This window comes from Spinacia oleracea, chromosome 6 (genome assembly GCF_020520425.1).
Source record: "Spinacia oleracea cultivar Varoflay chromosome 6, BTI_SOV_V1, whole genome shotgun sequence".
Classification (NCBI taxonomy): Eukaryota; Viridiplantae; Streptophyta; class Magnoliopsida; order Caryophyllales; family Amaranthaceae; genus Spinacia; species Spinacia oleracea.
Window position 1 is genome coordinate 123,076,349 of NC_079492.1, and position 27,508 is coordinate 123,103,856.

The following is a 27,508-nucleotide window of genomic DNA, read 5'->3' on the forward strand; positions in this document are numbered from 1 at the left end:
GCAAGTACAAGTAAATACGAAGCTATACACGTAATTTTTTGTATAATTACTATTTTAATTTTCAAAATAATTGTAGTATAAGTTTGACCCTATAATGACTCTTTCCAATAAAGGCCCTATCCAATAAGAACCCTGCCCAATAAAAGCCCTATTAACTTGACCCTAACCCTATATCCATTGGACTACCCTGTCCAATAACCAGGTCTAATTGGGCCTACCAGCAAAAGGAGTAGTACACTTTTTGAACTCGGACTACCATACCATAGCCGCAAATCTCAGTCGCATATTTCATCGCTTCCAATTTGATAAATAAGATTTGAGGCATCCCCATGAGTCCATGACCCATCCCGCAAAGATTATGAAATATCCGATTTGGGATATACTTCTTCCCGCAAATTTTCAGTCAAAACGTCACTATGATCGCCCAAGATTTTCCTCCGTCAGATTGAATATTTCTCTTCCTAAATCTAAATGCATAATTAAAAAAACCTTGAACGATTATTGCCTAAACTAACTTGGCATATTGACCAATTTGGTAAAATGGTGGTTGGCCGACAAATTAGTGAGTAATAAAAAGTGTTTTGCGACATATTGGTAAATGAAAAATAAATTTAGCCACGATCTATTACTTTACTGTATCGAAAATTCTACAATAAATGACGTGTATTGCTATGTACCATTAATTTGGTAAACGACGTGTACTGCTATATAGGAGTACTAAATTACTAATTTAATTTGTGCAACTTTATAAATTAACCTTGGAGGTTAGCTAACTTTGATAGACACTTTATAAAATTTGTTGGGAGATTTTTGATCAAACATGTTTTCCAAACACCAATTTCTTCATTTTGTACGAGGGATTCATTTTTGTTATATTTGATTTTTTATAAAGTAAGTATTTGGACTACATTTATTATATTTGTTTACGAATACTACCTTTATTATCAAATTAAAAAGGGGTATACTGTTTTATTGACGAAAATCGAAATTTAACATTATAGAAACTCATTGATTATTGACTAATATTAACCAATTTACTATTTTCCCTCATAAAAATAAAACCAATTTACTCTTCCGCATTCCCACCAAAATATATTCTTCATCTTCTTCCTAAAAAGCACTAATTTATATGGATTACGCGAATTACCTATAGTTAGATCAATTCTACATAGTAAGTGGCAATTATATGTCAATATTATCTCAATCAGTTTAAACTACAGAATACAAAAAGATAAATATTTATTAAAAGTTAGATCAAAATTTTCAAGAAATTATTGACAGTTTGACACATAAATCATAAACTTACAATAAATCAGAAATTATTGACAGTTTAACATAGTTACATACTTACAATAAATCATAAAAATAAAGGGGCAAAAACTTTAAACATATGTATTTGTAGTCGATCGCTAAAATTTTCAAATAGACAAATACTACGAACTCGTATAAGATTAGTTCATATTTCTATAATCAAGACCAAAGAGATCCGTGGAATAAAAGTTCCTGTTTAATGAGCTTCTTTAACAAAATTTTGATGCAATTTTTCAGTTTCTAATACTCCATTTTTGTTTGGGAATTTGAATGTTGTATTTTCTGAGGAAATCTTTAGATGGAAAATTAATTCCAAGTTGTTCTTAAAAAAAGAAAAAAATTGTCGATTTGTTGATCGGAGCTTAGATCGGAAAATAAATATCGGGGAATGCAAGAGGAATGGAAGTGGAGAATGGAGATTATAATACTATTGGGATGAAATTAGGAAAGAGTATGAATTATTTATTTATTTAATACGAAGTATAAGATAATTTTTTTATAATACATAGCAGTACATAGCATTTGTAGTACATAGCGGTATGCGTCGTTTACTGTAGACTCATTCTTACTGTATACTAAAAGACACAACAGGAATGACACGTGTTACGTACTGGAGAGTCCTTAGTACTTTTTTCTTTTCACAAAAATATATTTTAATTGAAGAATCTTTTAAAATATATGATTTCCTGATTTTTTTTCTTATTCTTTCAGTCTATTTAATATAATAGAAATATACATAAAATAAATCACTATTTCACGAATAACGATAAGGATAAAAAAAATATATTAATACTGATTTACGAACATATATGATAGAGTGGAAAAAAATCACATTTTTTTTATATTACTGTTAAGCTATTACGGAAACTCCGTAATAGAAAAATAGCCAAATATTTTCTTGATTTTTTTCATATAAATTTTTTTTTAAAAAAACATTATACTCTTAACCTACAATAGTTAATAAGTCAATAAATAATTTACTCTGAAATGTGATATTATACGACCATACCCAAAAACAAAAAAAAAATTATTTTATGTGAAACAAGTGTTAAAAAGTGAGTTCAACAAAATTACTTATAAACCCGAAAGCCATTTATATACACGGTCTAGAAAATAGGGTATTGATTATAACTGATATGGTTATCAAATCAATATCATATCCAAAAATTTGGATATATCGAGGGTACGAGTATGTTTACGGTTACAAATATTATTCAATTTCAGAAGAAAAGAGTACCTAATAACTGTATGATAAGTTTTTTTTTCTTATATTTTCCCAAAACTCCTAAAACCACACTAGTCACTTTACAATTCAAATAAATAATAATTTTCTCCGATTTTTCCAACAATCATTGATAAAATTTAATTTTATTTTATTTTATTAAAAACTTCTTTTACATAAATTATTCAGAATATAAAAAAAATATTTAGTCTCATCCGTGCATTTGCACGGGACCTAACCTAATTTGATAATAAAAATTACGTTCGGTAATGATTGGGCCACAAATTCAAATTGAACTTGCAAAAGTCCACACCGGGACACCATATTTTATCCTTCAAATTTTTAGTAGTACTAAGCTTGCCTACCATGCTTTTGATGTTTTCTTTGTGTTAGTGACTTTAAATGTTAATACCATAATATGTGCAATTAAATATTTTTTTTGGTGGGTGTTTAAATTGATTTTATTTCCATGGCTAATAGCATCTAATTTTTCTATGTATTGAGCGAGCCATAAACAATTATAATCAATATATCCATTTATTTATGCTCATCAAAATCAAAACTAAAAAAGGCATTGGAGGGAAGAAAGGGAAAAAGAGAGAAAAACCTAAAAGTCAAGGGAAAAAAAGATAAAGTATAATTGTGAGTATCCATTAAAATTTTGCAAACTCAAATCCAAACTTATAGCCTTATTGTCACTGGAATTTTTTTTTATTACTAAATTGTTGTCTAGACATTTTTTATAACCAAATTATCGCCAGCCACCAATTTTATTTACAAATTTGATCAATTTGCCGACAAATATGGTGTCTACGTGTGGGTTTTTGCAAGCTCGGTTCAAATATGTGGTCCAACTATAGCCGAATGTAACTTTTATTACAAAATTGTCACACAATTTGCTTTTATTTACCAATTTGTCGCATGTCGCTCAACTAGCATTGTTTTTAGCAAATTGGGCAATTGGCCAGCTAACTCTAATTGTTTTTCCTAGTGAAACCAAATATTTCAACATCAATTTGATTACACGAAGCATAATGGTATTCCTCTCTGAGAAAAAGACCAAAAGCTTATAACCTTGCAAGTTGTATATATATATATATATATGGTTGAAAATTTGATCTTGATATATACATGAATTGAAGGATAAACTTATTACTATGTAACTATGTATACTCTGCGTTTCTACCCTTTTGTAGCTTAGAGCTCATATGCCATACCAATTTTCAACAATCGTTTTCGAGGAATATCAAACATCTTATCACTCTGTCTCAAATTCCTCTTGAAGAAATTAAACGCCAAATCAATAACAATCCTCTTGCCAAAACCAGCTCCTTTACCAGCCATCACTTCGCTTTCACCCATCATATGTACAACCCCTGAACGTCGTGCTTTCTCAATCATCTCAATTTCACTTTCTAACTCTTCCTCCTTTTTCCTTACATCATTCTCGTCACCAGTCCCATAACGTATGTTCATCTCCTCCTCCTCCTCCTCTTCTTCTTCTTCCTCGACCAACTCCACACTTTGATCAGTACGAGTTTGACAAACCCAAAAGTGGTCGTTCCTCATAAACTCCTTAAGTCTTTCAATCAACATTGTCTCAAAATTAGGTTGTTGATCCTCATCACGAGTTTCAGCATAACCGTACCTAACCACACAACGGAACACATTATGGTCCCTTGGGTTAACCCTTCGAAAGAGAAACCTCTCTTCCAAAGGGATCGTACTAACAGGCAACGACTTGATAGATACAAATACAACCACGTGGTGCAAAGCAGGGATGTTATCCACATAATGCTCAAAGATAGGTGGTATTCCATGAACAAGCTCCGAGTAGAAGATTGCTAACCCTGGAACACGACTAATGTTGCTTCGACTAACAATATCTCTTAGAGTATCGGGTGACACTTTGTTCTCCATCTCGTAGTAGTACTTGTTTCGATATACATAGTTCCATATGAACATTACACTTAGTAGGATGCTAGCGAATGCAATTGGGAAGTATCCACCGTGAGGAAACTTGTATAGCACCGAGCTCAAGTATATAAACTCTACTGACATGATACAACACACGTACATAATCACTACCATTATGTGCTTCTTCCATATCACCAGCATTACAAGAACCATGAATGATGATGTGATTGTCTCCGCAAACACCACTGCAATGCCTGCCACACCACGTAAACTTATCAGTTTTAACATTTTTCTACAAAATCTAACTAACTACTCCATTTTGGTGAGCTCTACTTAGTTACTGTAACACTAGAAACCGAGATAAACTCTAAATTGCGCCCACTTGTAAGTAGAAACCAAATATTAGTTAACTGCCAACTTATCAAACACATTTTTAGAAAGTTTACGGTCAAACAACCATAACCCAACACGAACAGTCATTCAAACAATGTGGGGTGGAAGATGATAAGTTATGAATAAAAGGTTGACACAAATAGAATAATGTAAAAGTGGGTACAACTTAGAAAAACATCTCAAAATCGAAAATGAGTAGAACTTAATTACGAAAACAGAGGGAGTATATAAGTTGAGCATGAATTATTTGGTTAACTTACCATAAGCATGACCAATCTTTTCGGTTGTTTTGAAAGCAACTGTGACGAGTATACTAGCCAACATGAGGATGTAGTTAATTTCCGGTATATAAACTTGACCTTCGAATTTGGTAGACGTATGAACGACTTTGACACGAGGGAAACATCCTAGGGCAAGAGATTGTTGAATGATAGAGAATGTTCCAGAGATCATGGCTTGGCTAGCTATGATTGCGGCAACAACAGCTATAACAAACATTGGCCAATATATGGCTTCTGAAAAAGATAGTCAAACAGAACACAGTGAACATTTTAGGCTATGTTGCTTAACTTAAAATACATTTGATATATCGTTCCAAAATATTCGTCATGTTAATTTTAGAAAAAATATTAAATTTGGGACTACTTTCAATGTGAATTTTCTAAATATCAATTTTTTATTATGATTTTTCACTAATGAAAAATTAAAACTGTTAATGGTTAAAGTAGTGCATTGGAGAAGGCCTACGATGAAAAAAAAGAGTAACGTTATGGAATGAAAAGAGTACTACGGAGTGGAAAGTTTACTTGGTATGGCGCTATAGAAAGCGTTGCTAACTTCATGTTGGTTCAAGCGAAGAAAAGACGCTTGTCCGGAGTACGTTAACATAAGAGCAGGGTATGCAACAGAGGACATACTTATTTGGATTGACTTTACAGAAAAATGCCCAACATCAGCAAACAATGCTTCAGTCCCTGCATATACGTATCAGGGTGTACGTGGATGTCAGCTAGTTTAATTTGTAAAATGCTACGGAAAAAATGAATACAGTATTTGAATACGAGAGTACGTTGTATGTAATGTAACAAACCTGTGACACAAAGGACCACGCCACCTAGAGAAACCCAAGCATCTTTGCCATTTCTTTGAAAATACTGAACGATGTACCATGGATTTAAAGCTTTGATGACAGTAGGATCATATTTGATGAAATTGAACACACCAATTCCAGCGTTCACTAGAAACCAAATACCGACAATTGGAGCAAAACTGTATCCAACTTTGTCTGTCCCAAATCTTTGAGCTGAGAAGAGAATTATTAAGATGGCAACAGATATCCAGACCACCCTCCCTTGAAAACAAAACAGTTAGTAAAGTCTGTGGTCTGTAATCAAATTTCTATGTAAAATAAGTTAAAAGTTGTGTCTACCTTCAGTGAAAACGGGTGAAGCTGCTTTTAGGCCTCCAACCGCGGATAAAACTGAACATGGATCATTATATACAACATAGGGCCGGCTATGTTAGTTAAAACAACATTTTACATACTAGTCTTATATACACGTACGCGTTGATTTAAAAAGGAAGATATCCTGGTACCTGATATAGAGGGAGTGAGGACACCATCTCCTATGACCAATGAGGTTGATAGCATTGTAACAAGTAAAAGAATGTATTTGGCAATGGTGCTGTTTTCTAACAAGTTCTTGAGCTTCAAAGACAAGCCTAATTGGTTGCTTGGTAATTCAAGTTGATAATTTGACACCTCTTGATCTTCATCTTGTTGACTTGGAAGTAAACCCACCTTTGCATTTCGGCATAGTAGGGAATACAAAGCAAATGTTCCCCCTTTTTACATATTTGCAAAATAAGTTAGATCATCATCGCCATTATTTGAAGACAAAAATAGAAAGTCCATTCTATACTTTTTTCAGTTTTAAATTAATACCTGTGTAACAGTGTTTATGCACGAGATGTACCGTGATCGAAGATTATAAACCTTAAAAGTTAAAACCTAAAAGATCATGTGGTCTTAAAAGTAAAAATTAACATAATAAGCGAATTATTTATCTAAGGAATCTCTTGGTTGATTTGCGTAAATTTAAGGAATCTACATATATGATGATTGACGATTTACATAAATTTAAGAAAAAAAATAGTAATTTTTTTTTGTTTTATATTTAAATATTGGTTGATGAAGGTTAGATTAGTCAATTTAGGTGGACACCAAACTTCTCAATAATTGACTTATAGAATAGAATACTTTAACTCTTTAAATGAGGGGGTTTTCTTACACTTTAAAGTATATATCTTGTGTAAGGCCCGACCTGTTCTTTTTGGCTTAATTTCAGTTACAGGACTTATTTGGCAGTTCAGTTCAGGTCAGTTCATTTTAATTCAATTTAATTCAATTCAATTTAACTTAATAATAATAATAATAATAATAATAATAATATTATTATTATTATAATAATAATAATATATTATTATTATTACTTATATTATTACTTATATTATAATTTATATTTATATTATTATATTACTTATCATATATTTATATTATTATATTACTTATTATTTATATTTATATTTTATTATTATTTATAACTATTTATTTATTATTAATTAATATAATTTATTATTTATAAATTATTAATTAATTATGGATTATTAGTTATTAATTATTTATTTATTAGTTATTAATTATCAATTATTATTATTATTAATATTTATCATTTATTATAATTATTTAGTAATAAATTACGTATTATTATTATTATTTATTATGTAGTTATTTAGTTATTAATTATTATTTATTATTTATTTATTAATTGACATTTTTTATTATTATTTTGTAACTAACTAGTTATTATTTATTATTTATTATTTATTATTTATTATTTATTATTTAGTTATTAATTGACATTTTTTATTATTATTTTGTAACTAACTAGTTATTATTTATTATTTATTATTTATTATTTATTATTTATTATTTATTATTTATTATTTATTATTTATTATTTATTATTTATTATTTATTATTTATTATTTATTATTTATTATTTATTATTTATTATTTATTATTTATTTATTATTTATTATTTATTATTTATTATTTATTATTTATTATTTATTATTTATTATTTATTATTTATTATTTATTATTTATTATTTATTATTTATTATTTATTATTTATTATTTATTATTTATTATTTATTATTTATTATTTATTATTTATTATTTATTATTTATTATTAATTATTAATTATTAATTATTAATTATTAATTATTTGTTATTTGTTATTTGTTATTTGTTATTTGTTATTTGTTATTTGTTATTTGTTATTTGTTATTTGTTATTTGTTATTTGTTATTTGTTATTTGTTATTTGTTATATATTATATATTATATATTATATATTATATATTATATATTATATATTATTTATTATTTATTATTTATTATTTATTATTTATTATTTATTATTTATTATTTATTATTTATTATTTATTATTTATTATTTATTATTTATTATTTATTATTTATTATTTATTATTTATTATTTATTATTTATTATTTATTATTTATTATTTATTATTTATTATTTATTATTTATTATTTATTATTTATTATTTATTATTTATTATTTATTATTTATTATTTATTATTTATTATTTATTATTTATTATTTATTATTTATTATTTATTATTTATTATTTATTATTTATTATTTATTATTTATTATTTATTATTTATTATTTATTATTTATTATTTATTATTTATTATTTATTATTTATTATTTATTATTTATTATTTATTATTTATTATTTATTATTTATTATTTATTATTTATTATTTATTATTTATTACTTATTATTTATTACTTATTACTTATTATTTATTACTTATTACTTATTACTTATTACTTATTACTTATTTCGGTAATATTCTGTTAAGTTAATAAGTTCAGTGCAGTTAAGTTCAGTTCAATTCAGTTCAGTTCAGTTCAGTTCTAAAGAACATGGCCTAACTTATCTAAACCAATAAATTGACACCTGTTACACTAAAATTACGGCTCTTTTTCCTTATCTAACAAAAATCTACCACGGAGTAGTTAGCAAGAATAGTATAAGCGAAGCTAAAATAAACAAGAAAGAGGTCTAAGGCGTTATAGTCACTACTACAAATATGGGCAAAGAGACCCTTACAGAAAGACCCATTGGTTGAGATAACGGGTCTCTTTAATATAAAAGATCTAATATTAGAGATAACGGGTCTCTAATGACTCAAATGGCCCATAATTTTGGCTGGAAAAATAATGTAAAAGAAACACGAGATCCCTTGTTTGACATAACGGGTCTCTATTGTATCATGGGGCCCACATTTTCTAAACGAAAAATTGAGAAAAAGTAATATGAGACCTTGTATTTGAGTTAACGGGTCTCTTCTACACGGTGGGGCTACAAAGAGATGACAATAGGAGAAAAGGAGAGACCTCTTCTTTCGTTACCGGATCTGTTTCTTTTTTGTTTCATTTTAAAATAATATCACGACTCACGAGCTTTACCTTTATCCCTCTTTCTCCGCAATCTGCACTGGCTGCCCCTCTCAATCTGAGAAACACTCAGAAGCGACGACGTCGACGCCTCTGTAATTGGAAGCAGTCAGAAGAGAGCATCCACAATGGTACAATATAAGTGCAGATCTGAACCAGACGAACCTATGGCATCAACTCATTCTCGACCTCGCTTTTATCGCTCTCGCCACTTTCAAGGTCTGTAATTTTTTAGCTTGAATATTTGATTTTGTGATTTTTTTTTTGTTGATTTCATTTGAACTTCATGTTAATTTTGCTGAAATTTGTTGCGTTTTTCTTATTTGTTATGGATTTAGCGGATTTTTGGTTTTGTTTTACTTGTATGGTTATATGTTGTGAGATTAGGGTTTGGAGGATAGATCTTCGGGAGTATTTGAGCGGCATTAGGATTTGAGATTGCTTTAAATGTTTCAAGGTATAAATTAAGGTAACAGGAACTGACCTCACCCCAGATTTCAGTATTGGTCTCATACCTTATACTAGAAGTGATGTTGCGATTTGATTGTCCTCATTGTCAAGTTTTGGATTTAATTTCATGACTTTTCTTTGAATTATGATGTTTTTTGTAACAATACCGAAATTGTTCTAAAGAGGCTTCCTCCTTGGCTGGAAAAGGGGGTTCTTGGTCCTATACAAAATTAGTTTTAAAGCAGTTTAGTTGGCTAATCTATTATGATCCAAATGTTAAAGTGGATTGAATATCTTGCTTACATTGCCTCCATCAAATTAGATGCAAGTCTACTTATAATTGAACATTAAGCTATTAAACTATCTAGATTTTGTGGTGGTAGAACTACATCTCCGTTTGGTGTTGACTTGAATATATGATTGCCATCAATCAAGAACATTTTGAACTGCTTACTGAATGATGAAGTTGGCCATATCACATATCAAACCTATCATAGAAGACATCATATCAGGTGAATTTATCTAAAATATAATGCAAGCTCTCATCACGGCAGCCGCTCTCATCACATTTTTATTGCAATCAATACATTTATACTTCCTATTTTTGAAGGTTTATTTAGTGCATTTTCCAACATATAAATCAGATGAAATTCCTTTTGGTCTCGGTCTCTCTCCGCTTCCTTCTTTGTTTTCATATTTAGCCATTCAGTTCCACCTGGTTGTGTGGTATCAAATCAATCAGAGTTTTACGTTGGATTCCAAAGGGTTAACTTGATGCTACCATTCATATTATTTTGTTAAACAAGAGAAATACTGATTTTTTGAGCTATGAGAGGTGATCATATTCCAGTAAGTGGTGAAAACTTCTGTGTTCGACTGTGAGATTTTAAATTATCCAAAAGCTAGTTGGTAATAACATATAGTTACTATCCTGATTGATTGTTTCCTGTGTGTGTGTCACATTCTTGACATTTATCTGATGCACTTTCCATTTTCATTTTCATGACTAATGAGTTTTTTCTATGCCATACTAAAATATAAAGAATACAAACTTCCCATGCTTTTAATTTACTGCATTTTCTTGTCTACATGTGATTGTTGCAGAGATGAAAAAACAACAAAGGATGACATTAGCTGATGGAAGAAAGTTTGATGGAAGGAGCCAAGGAGGGGTTCTGGACTTCTGGTGGATAGTTGAGCATATGCTTGTGCCCACATTGATAATAAGTAATAAGTATTGTTGTCAATTTTATTGTTTAATTTTGTCAAAGTTACGTAGACTCTTTTGAGCCTTTGTTATTTTTATGTTTTTTGAGACTACAATCGATGTAAAGCAAGAAATATTTTTGTTTGTTTTGGTAATTGTAAGAATTACAGAGTATTTTGGAATTACGAAATTGGTTAAATGCAGATTTGTTAGGCCGAAATATGGTTTATGCTGAATTTTTTTTAATAAAAATAAAGGAAAAGAGACCCGTTATTTATAAAAAGGGGTCTCTCGAGTATAATAATAAATAATAGTAAAATATTCAAAGAGACCCCCTATCTAACATATGGGGTCTAAGTTTGTTGGATAAAATAATATTAATAAATTCAAAGAGACCCTCTATGTTAAATATGGGGTCTGATTTTTTTTACAAACATACCTCATTTCTCTAATAAGGGGTCTCTTCTCCTTCTATATTATTTTTGTATGGTAAACATATTCAGACCCCTTTTCTTTAATAACGGGTCTCTTGTTTTTAACAAACAGACCCCTCTTCTTGAGGGGGTCTCTTTTATAAAGAGACCCCCCACCTAGAGACCACCTTAAATGGGGTCTCTTAGGCCATTTTGGACGGATCTCTTTGCCCATTTTTATAGTAGTGAGTGGTGAGTGGTGATAAATGTAGTAGAGATAATGAGATGGATCCACAAAAGTCATGATGCTTTAGGAATATACAACCGCTTACGTATGGAATATTCTTCAATCAAGTTAGTATGACGTATATCAAAATCCAAACAACGAATATATTAATACATTATACTACTATTAAAGCCGCCAATTCAAGGTGCCAGACAAAGTTAATAAGTCAATATTCTTCAAAGGAGGACGTGACTTATGAAACAAGTGATAATCTAACCATGCATCAATTCAACTACTACTACTACTTTGGGTTCTTCATGTACGTGATTCTTTTGCACTCTAGCTATGCCCTTGTTTCATTGTTTGGTAAATGTATCATCATCCATTATTTATCAACTACAATAGTAATTAGTAACATAAATTCTTATTTACAATGGGTGTACAATAAATATTGTACACCGGAGTAAAAGTTAACTCAAAATGCTTAAAAGTTAAGCATATATATGTAAAAGTTATCTATTTTTCAGTGATAAATTTTTTCATTTTAGTAAAACTTATTTCTTCAAAATAACTAATAATGTATAAAATTAACCATTTAACCCTTTAAAATATTTATCTATCAATTTTTTTCACTAATATAAAAGTTAATCAAAACTAAGTTAAAGTTACAAAAAGAAGGGTTAAAGTTATCTTGGTGTACAATAAATTTATTGTACACCTTGTGCGCACAAGACCGTTTGAATTAGTAATTGTAATTACTCCCTCTGTATTTATTTAAGGGATACACTTGTCTTTTCCGGCCGTATTTATTTAAGAGATACACTTGTCATTTTTAGTAACTTATCAACTCCACCATCTAATTAAATAATACATCTACACCCCACCCCCACCCCACTCCCTAAAATGACATGTTCCCACTTGTTTTTCTTATTAAAATATCTACTCAACCCCACTTGTTTTATTACTTTATTTCATTCAATTTTTTTTCTTAATAACTGTGCCTGGCCAAGTGTATCTCTTAAATAAATACGGAGGGAGTAACATTTAATTATAATGATTTTTTATAACAATTACAGAGTAATACTTTTTTTTTGGAAGGATAACAATTAATACTTAATAATCAACTGAATATTAATAATTAAGAATTCATAATTGGTTCAAGCGATGAATTTCCTTGGTCCTTTTAACTACCCGTTTGTTTTGACGGAAAACGATTTTTGCATTTTCCATGGAGAACAATTTTTACAAAGGCAAAAAAACTTTCTTTAGGGGAAAATCAATTTTCTCTTTGAAAAGAATGAATGCTACACTCTCCACTCTAATCCTTTACATTTCCTTTTCTCTCCTCTCATTCCCACTTCTATGTTCACTTTCTTTATGTTTTTTTTCTTGTAAGGAAACAAACAAAAGAAAACTATTTCCCCTTGATGTTTTCTCTCAAAATTGCTTTCTATGGAAAATCATTTTCCTTTAAAAATATTCCCCGTTGAAACAAACAAAGTCTAAAATAATTAATTAAGGATATCAATTTCAATACTTCGTAATTGTTGAAATTCTCTTGAAAATACTATTCCTCCTAAATTTATCTTGAAAATACTCTAAATTTCTCATAAAACTAAGAGCATCACTACAGGTGAACCTCAATTTACTATCTTTCCTAATTGTTTTTTTTCTACAATGATAAGTCCATAGCAATGACCAGTACTTTATTACAACAACTTAAGTTAACAAAGGGGAAGTAAGTTGCATATTCTAGCTAAAAGCAACACTTATTTAATTGGGTAATAAAGAAACTAGTTAAAGTTACACTAATTTAAAAATAGGGGAAGTAATAAGGAGTATTACGTAGTACTTCGTAATATTTATATTCATGGCCAAATTAATGTGGTCATAAAACATTTTCTGTAAACGTAATTTAAAATTATTAATTGGCCGGGTCATATTATTAATAGAATAAACAATTAATAAGAGTTTATAAATCGAATTATTTAAAACAAAATTAGAGGACATACCCTTTCCATTGTCGTTGGCCCTCAGGACAATAAAGACATACTTGATCAAGGGTAGCAAAGTAATTGTGTAGTAAATAAGTGAAAGAACTCCCAAGATGTCATCACTATTTTTAATTCCATCCGTAAAAGTACTTGCATACACATATAGTGGCGATGTACCTATATCTCCATATATCACACCGATACTTTGGAAAGCCAACGACAATACCACTGCCCAACTTACATCCTATATTCATCATATAATTAAGGAAATTAAACCAAATTAACAAGATGTGTAAATAAATTAATCCAAATACAGGAAAATAAATAAATTAAACCAAATGATATAACTTAATTCATCATATAATTTCTTTTCTATTCCCTTCATTTCCTTCCCTTAAACCAAACACAGAAAAATAAATCTATTTCCCTTCCCTTTTTTTTGAACCAAATAGGCAGGGGAAGATCTAGGGATGGGCCTAGGTAGGCAAAGACCCACCCCATCATTTAGAAAAATTTATGTATAAAAAACTGCAAATTAGATTTAAATATGTGGGCGGGTTAGTGTAATTGGTAAATTTTTGCGCATAATAGATCTAACAATTTGTATTGAAGTAGAAAGTTCAAACATATATTATATTTTATACACATATTGCACATATATTATACAAATATTATACAAATATTGTACATAAATTGCATTGAACTCGCATGTTATCTTTCTCATTTTAACTAGCTAAAATAAGGCATCATATACTCATATTCATATTTTAAAGAAATTTATGAATGAAGTGATGTCAAATGACCCCTATTATTTAATCATAACTCTGCACCAGTCTCAAAATATATATCTAATTTTTGTTTAAGAACAAAATATAGATTTAGTTTATAGTATATATGCTTGTTGTAACTTTTTCGAAAAAAAATTAGAAAATTGACTTTCGGCCCACCTAATATAAAAATGTTGGATTCACCGCTACAAATAAGGCCTAAAGGACATGCATATAGGAGAGATTTATATACCTTGGAGTTATGATTATGACCATGGTGGTCTTTAACGTTAGCGGATTCGAGATCAAGGGAATCGTAACGACGTAGTTTCCTCTTCCCTATGATCTGAGGAGAAGCAATATCTTGCTCATCGTTGTGGTCATCTTTTGACATATTTGTCAATTAAGAAAAACAAAAGTAGAAGAACAAATAAAAGATGATTATTGCACTTAGGAATAGAAAGTAAAAGAATACAGGGGGGTTTAAAGGGGTTTTCTCCACAAGGGAAGGGCCCTACAACCACTTACTTTTGGAGAAATTAATGAATCCCACGATATATGTTGTTTACAATCTGAAAATCTAGCTAGTTTACCAAATGATAAAAATTTCTTAGGAGTATTCAAGTACATCGAGTCGCCAACTTTGTTTTTTCAAAACTTTAGGGGGAATTAGAATTTGGTGACAAATATACAAATTTGACAGGGTTCTATTCTAAAATGAATTGGTGATAGGTGGAGTGACTTGTCAATTTTATGTGTTAGTTATTTTCTATATATCTCCCTTTTTCTCGTAAGACAATTAATCTCAACTCATATGTGAGTTATTTGTCTCAACAAGTCGTAACATTTGTCTTTTTAATTTGGACGTTTAATTATGAATAGTTTTAGCACTTTTTAATTTGATTGACTACTACGGTAGTAAAAAAAATTATTTTTTTGCTTATACTCTAATTTAACTATTTTAGTTAATTAATCTAAAATATCCACCCTTTATGTTTTTACTTATCCGTTGATCATTTAAAATGGTACAAATTATGTATTGACAATAGTGTACAAGTGAAAAAATGTAAAGTACTTTCGAGCTCCTCTTTCTCCATTCATTATAGTTGTAACATTTTTTCTCTTTGACAATAGTCGATCATATGGGGTAATATTGTTAGATAATATATTACCACAATATCAAATTCTGATAATTAAAATATTGCGTTAACTATTAAAATTGTTACAATGAGAAATATAAAAGTCAAATTGTTGCGATAAGAAATATTAAAGTTAAATTGTTGCGATGAAAAATAAATTGAGGACGTATAATACGTAATAATAACATAACTCGGACACACAAAACCGATCTCTCTCTTTTTCTCTCTCTAAGAAAACCGCCTCCCCTAAGGAAACTCCACCACCCCAGCTCGAACCTCGCCGGTGGCCAGGCACCTCTCCGGCCAGCTACCGGCGAGTGTTCTCTTCTTAATTTTTTTTAGTTTAATTAAGTTTTTCTTCGGCCTCCTTCAACTTAAGATCGGTCAGATCTGTTTTTTATCCAAGGAGAGGAGTTTTCGGAGGCGAAGTTCTTGTGTTCAGATTCAAAGGTGACAAAGAAGTGGACGATCTCAATCTAAAAGCTACCCTAGTGCCGCCGCGGAGCGATTTCAGAGTTGATTTCCTTGGTGGTAAAGGTAAAATTAGGGTTAGGGTTTTAATTTGGGGTTTTCTTGTTTTTGCCTAGCAGGGTTTCTTAATTTAAAGCATTGAGTTTGGAGGTTAATTGATCGGGTTAGAGAGTCAACTTAGGCGGCTTTCCATCCCTTCTCTATTCGCCGCCGTCGTCGTTCGTCGGTAAAGGTATTTTTAGGGTTAGGGTTGTGTGAACTTGGAATAACTGTTTGTTTTGGGTTGTCTCTTGTGTAAGTTGTGGGTAGTACCCTGTGTGTTGGTTTCTTGGCTTGTTATCCTGATTCCGGCTAATCGCCGCTGTCTTGTTTGTGTCGGACCACCCCGATCTGGACGGTAAAGGTAATCACCGCCGTCTTGTAGTGTCGACTTACCCCGACCTTGATAGTAAAGGTAAAGGTTAGTTTAGTGTTTTAGGTTTTGGGTTAAACTTGCCATTTGTGTGTTGCCCGTATCTCCTCTGCTTTGCTTTTTGTTAGTGCTAGGTTCAAGAATGGTCTATTTTAGTAGGCTTGGCTGGGTGGTATTGTTCTTGGTTTTTTTTGGTGTTAGTAGTTGTCCTTCTGCTATTGTTGACTGTGGGTTTCAATTGTGGATTCTAGTTGTTTGGGTTTCAAGTGATTGTTCCGTGAATTTAGGTTCAATCTGGAGGTGGTATAAGGTAGTTCAATTACTGGGGTTTATGGTTGGTTTTGGAGACTTAATAATGGTTGAAGTTCTCTCTTTCTCTATAGTTGTTAATGGAGGAAGTATAAGTCAGTGTGTATTGGGGAACTTCATCTCTTTCGGTTGTGGGCTTGGAGTATGCTGCTCTGGTAGTTTGATGAGGGAAGGATTAGTAGGAGTTAGGAAAGGTTTGTGTCCTAGGGTAGGGGTTGTTCTCTGGTCGTGGAGGTTAGCTTATGTTAATCCCCATTTTAGGTCAGCGTTGAGAATGTTTCTTGACGCTTTCAAAACCCCAAATGTTAACGCTGCTCCCCAAATTTTGGGGATTCATAGCATGCATGCTATCCGAGTTATGTTTATTAACTCAAGACGCTTGTGTTAAACTCACAAGGTCTTTCACCCTTGCCTTGGGCGTTGTTATCTTTTCGGTGCTTTCCTTGTCTTTTAAGCTCTACAGGTTCTCGAAAGAGACTTCAAATGGTAATCGTCCTGGTTTCTGCACCATCTCTTATAAAGAGTTCACACTCACAAAAGGCCTTGGCAAAAATCAAGGCAGGTTCGACAAGCACGGGATGACACGTACAAGAAGAGCATACCTCCCTCTTGGTGTTGTGGCCTATGTATTTTGTTACCTATGAAGTTTGTGTAATGGTCTATAAAGACCTTAGTGGTTTAGTAGTTGTAGTATGTTGTAACACCCCGACAATTCCCATTTTCTAAAATAACCCTTTTTAAATATAACTGTAGGGAATTATCAAAGTATTATCGCCCGTGTGAAAACGTAACGGCTTATTCAGAATTTTGCAGCGGAAAACATAAAACTAACTTTTAGGTTCATAAATAATCTTATTACATATTAGGTCCAAAACCAATTAACTGAAATAAGGAAATACGAATAGTACGACAAATTTCAAATTTAAGTTAACAAACCAAATCACTTAATAAAACAAATATAACTACAAGCTCTCTAATCCCGATCCCAATGATGCATCATCTTCAAACCTGTAGATGGGCAACGCTTATTGATCCTTAGAGACTGCTCACCAAAGATGGGTCATCACAGGATCAATAAGGCATAGCCATGATCAACACACACAAACAAAGCACGTAATCAGCAAAGCTGAGTACTACATACTAAAACAATAATATTCCTAACATGATACTATTAAAGGAACCCTAACATGATACTAATGAACATAAGTAAGGGCAGACAAAACATGATAATTTGACGACCATACTTGACCAGACTAGGCTAGACTTATGACAATAATATTATTTTGGTTGAAATAGACAATGGACCGAGTTGTCCATCCAGAAGTCTTCACTAAGGAAGACGAGGTACGGGCGCGACTCCGTAACCCCAGTGACCTGCGATATCGAGGAACGTTTAAACAAAAATAGGACACGGTGATCAATCCGGTCCCAGAAAAGGCCATGGGCTACCACCATGAACCCCAACTCCTGTTTGTCCGTCACTTTAAACGTGCACAGTCTAAAGCTATTGCTACTCAGTTTCACTTTACATGATTTACAAATTGATACTCTGTTATGACTCAACAATCACATAAGGCATATAATCCACATTCGTTCACAACTGTTTTTATCTTGGAATTAAGTACGTGATCATAAAGGCATCAATCAAGACTCATTCCAATTTACCCAACCTTTCCTTTAACCATGATCAACCCTGTATATGGGTATAAAGTTTCAACCTACTAAACAAGGTCCTCGGCCCTCATAAAGTAGTGAAAAGCTAAAAAGGGAACAACAACCAATCGATCCAAACCAATCATATAGAATAATCTAGTGTTCCCAACCAACATGTTTGTATCAATCATCCATACTAACATGTTACAGTTCTCTTAGTGCAAAATAAGTTCAATAAGTTTGTCCAACAGTATTAAACATGCACATTCCATATAACCAAGTTCGTCCAAAATATCAACATCACCAAGTTCAGCAATAATATTAACATAACCAAGTTCAACAACAAATTCAACATGGTTTCAACAATTAGCACACATTCCAAACACGCAAGTATGTACGTACCTTGTGTAAACAAACTGATAGGCCACTTTAACACTTTCAAAAGTCGCCTAAAGAGAATTCTCCGCCTAAAACAACCAACAAATATTCCCAATCAATTCCTAATCATTGATAACCATAAGAGAGCATTCTAAATGCATCCTAAACATATTTAGAACTTTCCCCAATATCAAAACTTAAACATTTGATTTCCTAGAATCCAAAATTATTGAATTAGTGATTGAAATTCGTTGAAAACTTTTGCAAACATCGTACTTTAAATTTTCAGCAATATAAATTCATTTAAAAGCTTCACCATGGTCAATCTACGTTCCTAGTATCTCAAAACAACCAATTCAATAATTCATACTCAACCTATCATGATTAAAAATCATAAAAAAAACCTTGAATTTCATACTTTAAACCATCAAAACCAATATTTCAATGTCATTAGATAATCTGAAAATCAATAACTTTATTATAAAATTCATATAATCCTAAATTTATAATTTACATCACAAAACCCATAGTTTTAATTCAAGAAAACATAATTCAAACTAATAAATCATGATTAAGCCCTAATTTAATTTTAATTAATCAAAACTGAAAATTAATTCGTTTTTAATCTCAACATCAAATCTGAAAATCATATTCACCATAAAAATTATAAATTTAATTTAAGAACATAATCTAAATTAACAAGCTTTAATTTAAAATAATTAGTTACTTAGGGTTTAAGAAAGTAACCAATTCAATAAGGAGGAAAGAGAGAGAGCTGGCGGACGGAGGTGGCTCGCGGCAGGGCTGGGCACGGCGGCGCGACCTGGCGGCGGCTGTGCGACTCGGGCTGCTGCGACACACGAAGGGTTAGGGTGGCTCGAAAAACAGAGGGAAAGGAAGAGAGAAGACGAAAAAGAAGGATGAAGAGGAGGGTGTTACCGTGCTGGGCGGCGGCTGAGGCGTGCTGCGGCGGCGGCTCGGCGACGGCGTGGAGGGAGAGAGAACGGCTGTGAGTTGGTGCGTGAGATTGGAGGATGGGTGGAGGTTTCCTCTTTCTTTGGTTTCACGTGAATATGGAGGGGAGAGAGAGAGAGGGCTTGATTTGTTTTACATGAATTAGAAAAGAGAAGGGAGTATGGTTTTGGGGTTTTGTTGGTTTGGGCTTTGCCCAATTGGGCTAGGAGTAGAATTTAGAATTTAGGATTTGCTTTCTCATTTCAATAGAACGTGATTTCAAAATCCGAATTCGTTTCAACGTAAAATTCAAAAATCAATTTTGATTTCATAAATCATTTAAAATATTCAAAATGTAATAACATAATTATATTTTAATTACATATTCATTTCTAAAATTCGTAAATTACATTTAAATATATTAAATATACGTTAAAGTATATAAATAAAATATAATAAAATTACGGGGGATTACATATGTAGTTTGTAAAACCTTTTCAATTATGCAAATTTAAGCCTGTGTCAAAAAAAAAAAAAAAAAAAAAAACATAACTCGAACTTCATAGCGTTATTTCTTTTGTCATAAAAAAATTCACCCAGTAATTGAAGATAATAAGAATAATCTTTTGCACCATTAGATCAACTATAATACTCGTAATTAGTTACAAGGTGGTGTAGCTAAATTTGAGACATTAAATTTCTAACTACAATGTCATTAAGCTACAAAATTTTTAATTGGTTGCCTATAATAACTAGTGGCTCTCTATATTATGTTATATAATATACAATTTCATATATTTAATATTTTTCACTTTATTTTTTTTTAGCTACCTGCTCAAAAGAGCTACTCCCTCCGTATTTTTTTAAGAGATACACTTGCCTTTTCCGGCGGTATTTATTTAAGAGATACACTTATCATTTTTAGTAACTTATCCACCCCACCATCTAATTAAATAATACATCTAATATACCCTATCACCCACCATCCTATTAAACAAATATTTTCATAAACCCACCCCACCCTCCACCCACCAAAATGACATAGTCTCCATATATTTAATTATTAAAATATCTATTCAACCCCACTTGCTTTATTATTTTATTTCATTCAATTATTCTTCTTAATACCCGTGCTCGACCAAGTGTATCTCTTAAAAAATACGGAGGGAGTATAACATCTTGATAGTTGATTACGTAATTTCTGTACCTGCTCATATATTCTAAGGCTTTGCAAGCAGAACATATTTTTTTTATGACCGCTAAAGTTACTCTAAGACAGCCATGTTAGTGGATAGAAAGGCCAATGTTACCAAGCCATCTTTATTTGACTGAGCAGAAGGTTGACACGTAAGGGTAGATTGCAACTGGATAACTACCTGAATCACTGAATCCATGCATCACAAGAAATACTTAATTCCTGCAAAGTCTAAAAAGGCGTCACTTGAGACCTATCGTGCATCTTGATCTTGAAAAACATACGGTCAACAACTTATGTCACTTATTATTGGCTAGTTTAGCAAGTTCATTATTATGATTTATGATAATGTTATTTTTGGTTATCTTTATTTGTGAGGATTATCTCTTAGATTAGTTTCCACTTGAGAGAATTCAATTGTGTTTTGTTCATTAACCGTAAATGCATATATACATGATACATTAGGTTTAGGGTTTTGGACTAAGTCAAGCTATACATAATTAATAGAATAATTTACATAAATACAAAAGCATATATGTCGGCTATCACACCCCCGCAGTCAAAGGGGGAGGTTCACGAACGCTTAGACTGTCCCGAAAATCATTGAAGAGTATGCGCGGAAGCCCTTTAGTGAATATATCGGCTATCTGATAGCGAGAAGGAACATGAAGAACACGGACTTCACCCTTGTTAACTTTCTCACGAACGAAGTGAATGTCCATTTCAATGTGCTTGGTGCGTTGATGTTGCACAGGGTTGCCGGTGAGGTATATCGCACTGACATTATCACAATAAACCAATGTAGCCTTGCGGATTGGGCAAGAGAGTTCCAAGAGGAGGTTACGGATCCAACAAGACTCAGAGACGACATTTGCCACCCCCCTATATTCAGCTTCTGCACTAGACCTCGATAAGGTAGGTTGGCGTTTAGAAGACCACGAAATCAGGTTGTCGCCTAGAAAAACACAATAACCGGAAGTGGACCGTCTGGTGTCTGGGCAACCACCCCAATCTGCATCTGTGTATGTGACAAGAGAGGCAACAGAAGATTTGTAAAGATGCAAACCAAATGTAAGGGTACCTTGAATGTACCGCAATATGCGCTTAAGCGCGCTCATATGCTCAGTCTTCGGATCATGCATGTGAAGGCACACCTGTTGTACAGCATAAGAAATGTCAGGTCTGGTGAATGTGAGGTATTGTAAGGCACCGGCAAGGCTGCGATAATGGGTAGGATCTTCATAATGAGAACCTGCACCAGAACTGAGTTTGGAGCCAGTGTCGACGGGTGTGGGAGATGGTTTGCAAGAGGTCATCCCAGCCCGTTCAATGATCTCTTCAGCATATTTCTTCTGAGAGAGGAAAAGACCGCCTGCATGTTGAGTGACTGCAATTCCCAAAAAATAACTGAGAGGACCCAAGTCCTTCATAGCAAATTCAGAACTGAGGAGAGACATTATCGATTTGCGAAGAGCATCAGTAGAAGCAGTAATAATGATGTCATCAACATACAACAAAATATATGCAGTGTCAGCTCCATGATGATAAATAAATAAAGAGTGATCAGATTTGCTGTGAACAAAACCAATAGAGGCAACATAATCTGCAAACCGTTGATACCACGCCCGGGGAGCTTGTTTAAGACCGTAAAGAGATTTCCGTAGCAAGCATACATAATCAGGGTGGTTAGGATCTCGAAATCCCATGGGCTGATGCATATAAACAGTTTCAGTAAGATTACCATGGAGAAAGGCATTCTTGACATCCAACTGATGGATAGACCAAGAATGAGATAATGCGATGCTCAGAACTGATCGAATGGTAGCTGGTTTTACTACCGGACTAAAGGTCTCAAAACAATCAACGCCCACTTGTTGAGATTGGCCATCACCTACAAGACGAGCTTTATGGCGCTCAAAAGAACCGTCAGATTTCTTTTTATGACGAAAGATCCACAAAGAACGAATAATATTCACATCAGCCGGGGGTGGGACCAACTCCCACGTCTCATTTTCAATTAGAGCATTAAATTCATCCATCATAGCCATTTTCCAATTTGGGTCTTTTAAAGCACTTAAGGGATTTTTTGGGATTGGGGAAATGGACGGAGCGGATGAAGTTTGCAAATTAAAAACCTTTTTGGGCTTATAAATGCCATGCTGACTTCTTGTGGACATTCGGGTGAGAGGGTGGGCTGTAGGTGGATTGGCCGTAGCAGGTGTGGGTGAGCTGGTCGAGCTGGACGAGTTCCCGTGTTGGGCCTGCTGGGAAACAGTGGAGGGAGAAGGCGGGTTGGCGTGTTGTTGAGCAGTAGGGGAAGTGGGCTGGTCCGTTGCACGAGTAAGTGAGAGTGGTTGATTGGGGTCATCAGATTGGGCCGATTGGAGCATTTTAGACACCAAATAGGGAGATGGACCAGTGTCAAGAAAGTCATACGAGGATGGATGGGCTGTATGAGGCTTAGAGAATGGAAAACTATTTTCTTCAAAGAGTACATGCCTGGATATAATAATTTTCCGGTTTGATAAGTCGTAACATTTGTAACCCCGATGATTGGAAGGATAGCCCAAGAATACACATGGTGTGGATCGAGCTTGTAGCTTATGAATAGAGGTTGAGGGGAATAAGGGATAGCAAAGACACCCAAAGACACGTAGATGAGAGTATGAAGGATCTTTTTGGTAAAGAATTTGTGTGGGTGATTGATACCCCAAAACCTTGGTAGGAGTGATGTTGATAAGGTATGTGGCCATTTGAAGGGCGTGATGCCAAAACGTAGGAGGCATGGAAGAGTGAGCTAGAAGGGTCCGAACGATGTTATTTATGGACTTGATTTTGCGTTCGGATTTTCCGTTTTGAGGGGAAGTATGTGGGCATGAGAAACGGAATTGCATTCCATTATTTTCACAAAATTTAGCAAAGGGACCATTGTCAAATTCCCGCCCGTTATCACATTGGAAATTTTTAATGTCCCTTTCAAATTGAGTGTGGATATACGTTTTAAATTTCTGGAAAATAGAGAATACTTGGGATTTATTAGAGATGGGGAATGTCCACAAATAATTTGAGTAGTTGTCCAGAAATAAAACATAATATCTATGGCCCGATGAGCTTAATATAGGTGAAGTCCATAAATCACTGTGAATGATTTCAAACGGAAAATAAGTAAATGACTTGGAATTCTTAAATGGCAGTTTGACATGCTTCCCAAGAGGGCAAGAAGAACAGAAAAAATCATGGCCCTTATTACATTGAATGAGATTACTACGACGAAGAGAGCTTAAAATAGCGTCCCCGGGATGCCCTAAGCGGCTATGCCATAAGCTAGGTGATAAAGCAGTAAATGCAGAAGGAGAGATGTCCCGATTTTTTGTGATTGGGTAGAGATCGCCCGAGCTCTCACACCTCATTAGTGGCTTCCCCGTCCGTAAATCCTTCACAGAAAACCCAAAAGGATCAAATTCAATAGAGCAAGCATTATCACTAGTGAATTTTCGAACCGATACAAGGTTTTTAATGAGTTTAGGGGCATGCAAGATATTGTTTAAGTGCAAAGGAGGGTTAGGGGGGGTAAGGGAAGTGCTTCCATAACCACAAATAGGAATTGAATGGCCATTTCCAACAACAATTTCACGATTAGTGCTCAAATTAAAATAAGACGTGAGAGTACCTGGATTGGAGGTCATGTGAGACGTGGCGCCGGTATCCATGTACCAGTTGTCATCCGGTGGGTTGAGGGAGAGTGTGTGTAATGCTGCCTCAATGTCAGTTGGCGCATAACCATTGCCTTGAGAGACTGATGTTTGGTATGCTTGCGGAGGTCGAGCACCTAAGATACCCGGCTGCTTGTTGTGTGGAGGGCGTGGCTGCCATGTTGTGGGGTAGGGACAAGGCGGGGTGGCCCAGGGCTGAGGGGACCACCCAGCCCACGGTGGATACTGCCAGCCAGGGGGCCATTGTGGTGGCTGAGTTTGCGCCTGCTGCTGAGAAGAATTGGAGCCACGACCGCGGCCACCTCCACCACGGCCCTTATAATTGTTGTTGTTTCCACGTCCGCGACCACCACCATTGCGCCTGTTGTTGTTGTTGTTTCGGTTGTTGTTGTTGGTGGCAGGGGCACGAGCCGGAGCCGCAGGATCATCCGGTGGATTCGCCCCAACAATCAAGGCAGCCTCTCGTGCTGCTCGCTTACCAAGGTTAGACTCTTCCAAGACAAGCATGGAACGAGCCTTAGAGAACGATACCAAGGGGTTGCTGTGTTGGATGAGGGTTGCAACACCACCATAAGCTTCATTCAAACCTGCAACAAGTGTTAGTACCTTACGTTGATCGGACACCGGAGCTCCGACATTGCCAAGTTGATCGGCGAGCATCTTGATACGCTGACAATAGGTGGTGACGCTTGGAAAATCGTCGAGATGAACATGTGACAGTTGGTTCTCAAGTTGGACGGCCCTTGTGGTTTGGTTGTCATGGAAAAGGTCAGCAAGTCGATTCCACGCGTCCATGGCGGTGAGGTCAGGCTCGAGAATGGTGTGAAGGACATCGTTGGATATGGTTCCATATATCCACTGTAACACGATCGCATCAAGGCGATCCCAAAGGCCTTGATCCGCTTCATCGGTTTCGGTATTAGCCGTCTGGTTCTTGCTTGGGATGATGTGGTCGAGCACTTGATAGGCTCGTGTATGAATTTTGAACAAGGTAGCCCACGAGTTGTACTGGGAGCTTTCCATGTCTAGGGTTACAGGGATGAAGTTTTTAACATTGTTGACGGCAAGGGCCGGGTGAAACTTGGTTGTTTCAGCCATGGAAGAAGAAGAAAAGCAAGGAGGAAGAAGAAAGAGATGTGACGGCTATTTATTTTCTCTGGGCTGCTGATACCATGAGAGAATTCAATTGTGTTTTGTTCATTAACCGTAAATGCATATATACATGATACATTAGGTTTAGGGTTTTGGACTAAGTCAAGCTATACATAATTAATAGAATAATTTACATAAATACAAAAGCATATATGTCGGCTATCACCACTGTGTGGTCTTCCTCCAAGCTAACTAGCCAAGTGTTGGTCTTCACATCTTGGGCAGCATTATGAGCTCATTCTTAACTTAAGAACTGTCTCACGAGATTGAGCAACGGAAGTTTGTTGAAATTTTAGGGTTTATGTATTTCTCAAAGCCTTACACAATTGAAATTGCGTTATAAGATTCAAACTTGTGATACCTAAATTAAAATAAGTCTCTTACTAAGTCATCCAGATACTTGATTATACAACGTACACTCAATACATCGAAAATGCTTTATATACCCCTTGGGTATGATACCCTTGGCTGTGATTGGATTAGAATTTTAAATTCCATGTGGGGTTGTTATTTTAGATTTAAATTTTAATTCCACGTGGGATTGCTTATGTCAAAACAACAAATAAGAGCCCAATGTATGTTACTATTTGATACCCAGGGGTATATGTATCAGCTTCCCTCGAATATGCATCTTTTTTGGGTAGCAAATTCACTCCCAACTCCGAGGAGGAAAAATCATATAGGAACTCCTCAAATTCACATGAACCTACTTTAGTTCTAAGTCAAAGTCACGATATTTTAACCCACTTGTAAAAGAAACGCATAAGAAACTTCTCGTGCACTCGTGCTTTATTCCTTTCCAAACCTCACTACTCACTCACTGTCATCAAACTTTTGTCTACTATTCTTCTCTTTTACTTCCGCTGTTCCTAAATAGTTGCACCATTTTTACTTTTGACACTATTCACTTGTCTTGCTTTGACCTTAATTTTCTATTAATAAATAAAATTAAAAATTATTATACAAAGCATTATTAGATTTTTCTTAATATATATTTTAAATATAACAACTTTTTATAATTTTTACTAATACATAATTATAAGTATTGATGGTCAAAGTTTTGCGTTGGCAAACGTAACAGTCAAAACGGTGCAACTATTTAGGAACGGAGGAAGTATTTACACATGAGTGTAATAGACAAGTCAAGCGCCTACTAGAGAGAATAACAGTTGAAGAAAACTCCTCCGGTCTCCTTTGTTATTCCCATTTGAAATCTTTTTGTGAGATAAAAAATAAAACTAAAGTAAGAAGAATATATGAAAACTGAGGAGTAGCTATGAGAAAATCCCTTGACATGTGTGTAACAAACGAGTCAAGGAGTAAATGAGTAATTAGACAAAATCGGCCTATGCACAACTCATAGCCCTATCAACAAAGGGTTAACGGCAACCCAAAAATAAGATCGTCAATTAGTTTGAGATAGACGAAATTTGATCTCAGATCTTGGTTACCATCCCTCAAAATATTACCAACCAAAGTAGTTGACATCCACATATGGAGTAACATGCAATTATTAGAGAGAACCCTGGATGAAGAAAACAACCCTAAGACGTAATTAAGGGACTTACCTTCAGGCATCTACGAGCTTACGCTTTTGCCTTGACTTCCACCATTGGTTCTGTATTTTGATTTTCATGTATGCAGTGTTTAAGGGATTGTGGTCTCATTTTGCTGT

At 33.7% G+C, this 27,508-nt stretch overlaps 1 protein-coding gene across 2 annotated transcripts; it reads right to left on the reverse strand.

Moving 5' to 3' along the window:
- Nucleotides 1-3,476: 3,476 nt before the first annotated feature.
- Nucleotides 3,477-14,987, reverse strand: LOC110795455 (potassium transporter 5). Of its 2 annotated transcripts, none has more exons than XM_056833381.1 (8): nt 14,711-14,987; nt 13,709-13,934; nt 6,440-6,688; nt 6,273-6,323; nt 5,934-6,146; nt 5,650-5,817; nt 5,104-5,358; nt 3,477-4,704 (listed from the first exon to the last, which is right to left on the reverse strand). In XM_056833381.1, the coding sequence occupies exons 1-8, from the start codon at nt 14,849-14,851 to the stop codon at nt 3,731-3,733; spliced, it is 2,277 nt and encodes a 758-aa protein (XP_056689359.1). In that variant the 5' UTR covers nt 14,852-14,987; the 3' UTR covers nt 3,477-3,730. The 2 variants fall into 2 exon arrangements, with proteins under 2 accessions (XP_056689359.1, XP_056689358.1); XM_056833380.1 differs by having other exon boundaries at nt 3,479-4,704; nt 5,934-6,194; nt 14,711-14,986.
- Nucleotides 14,988-27,508: the final 12,521 nt, after the last annotated feature.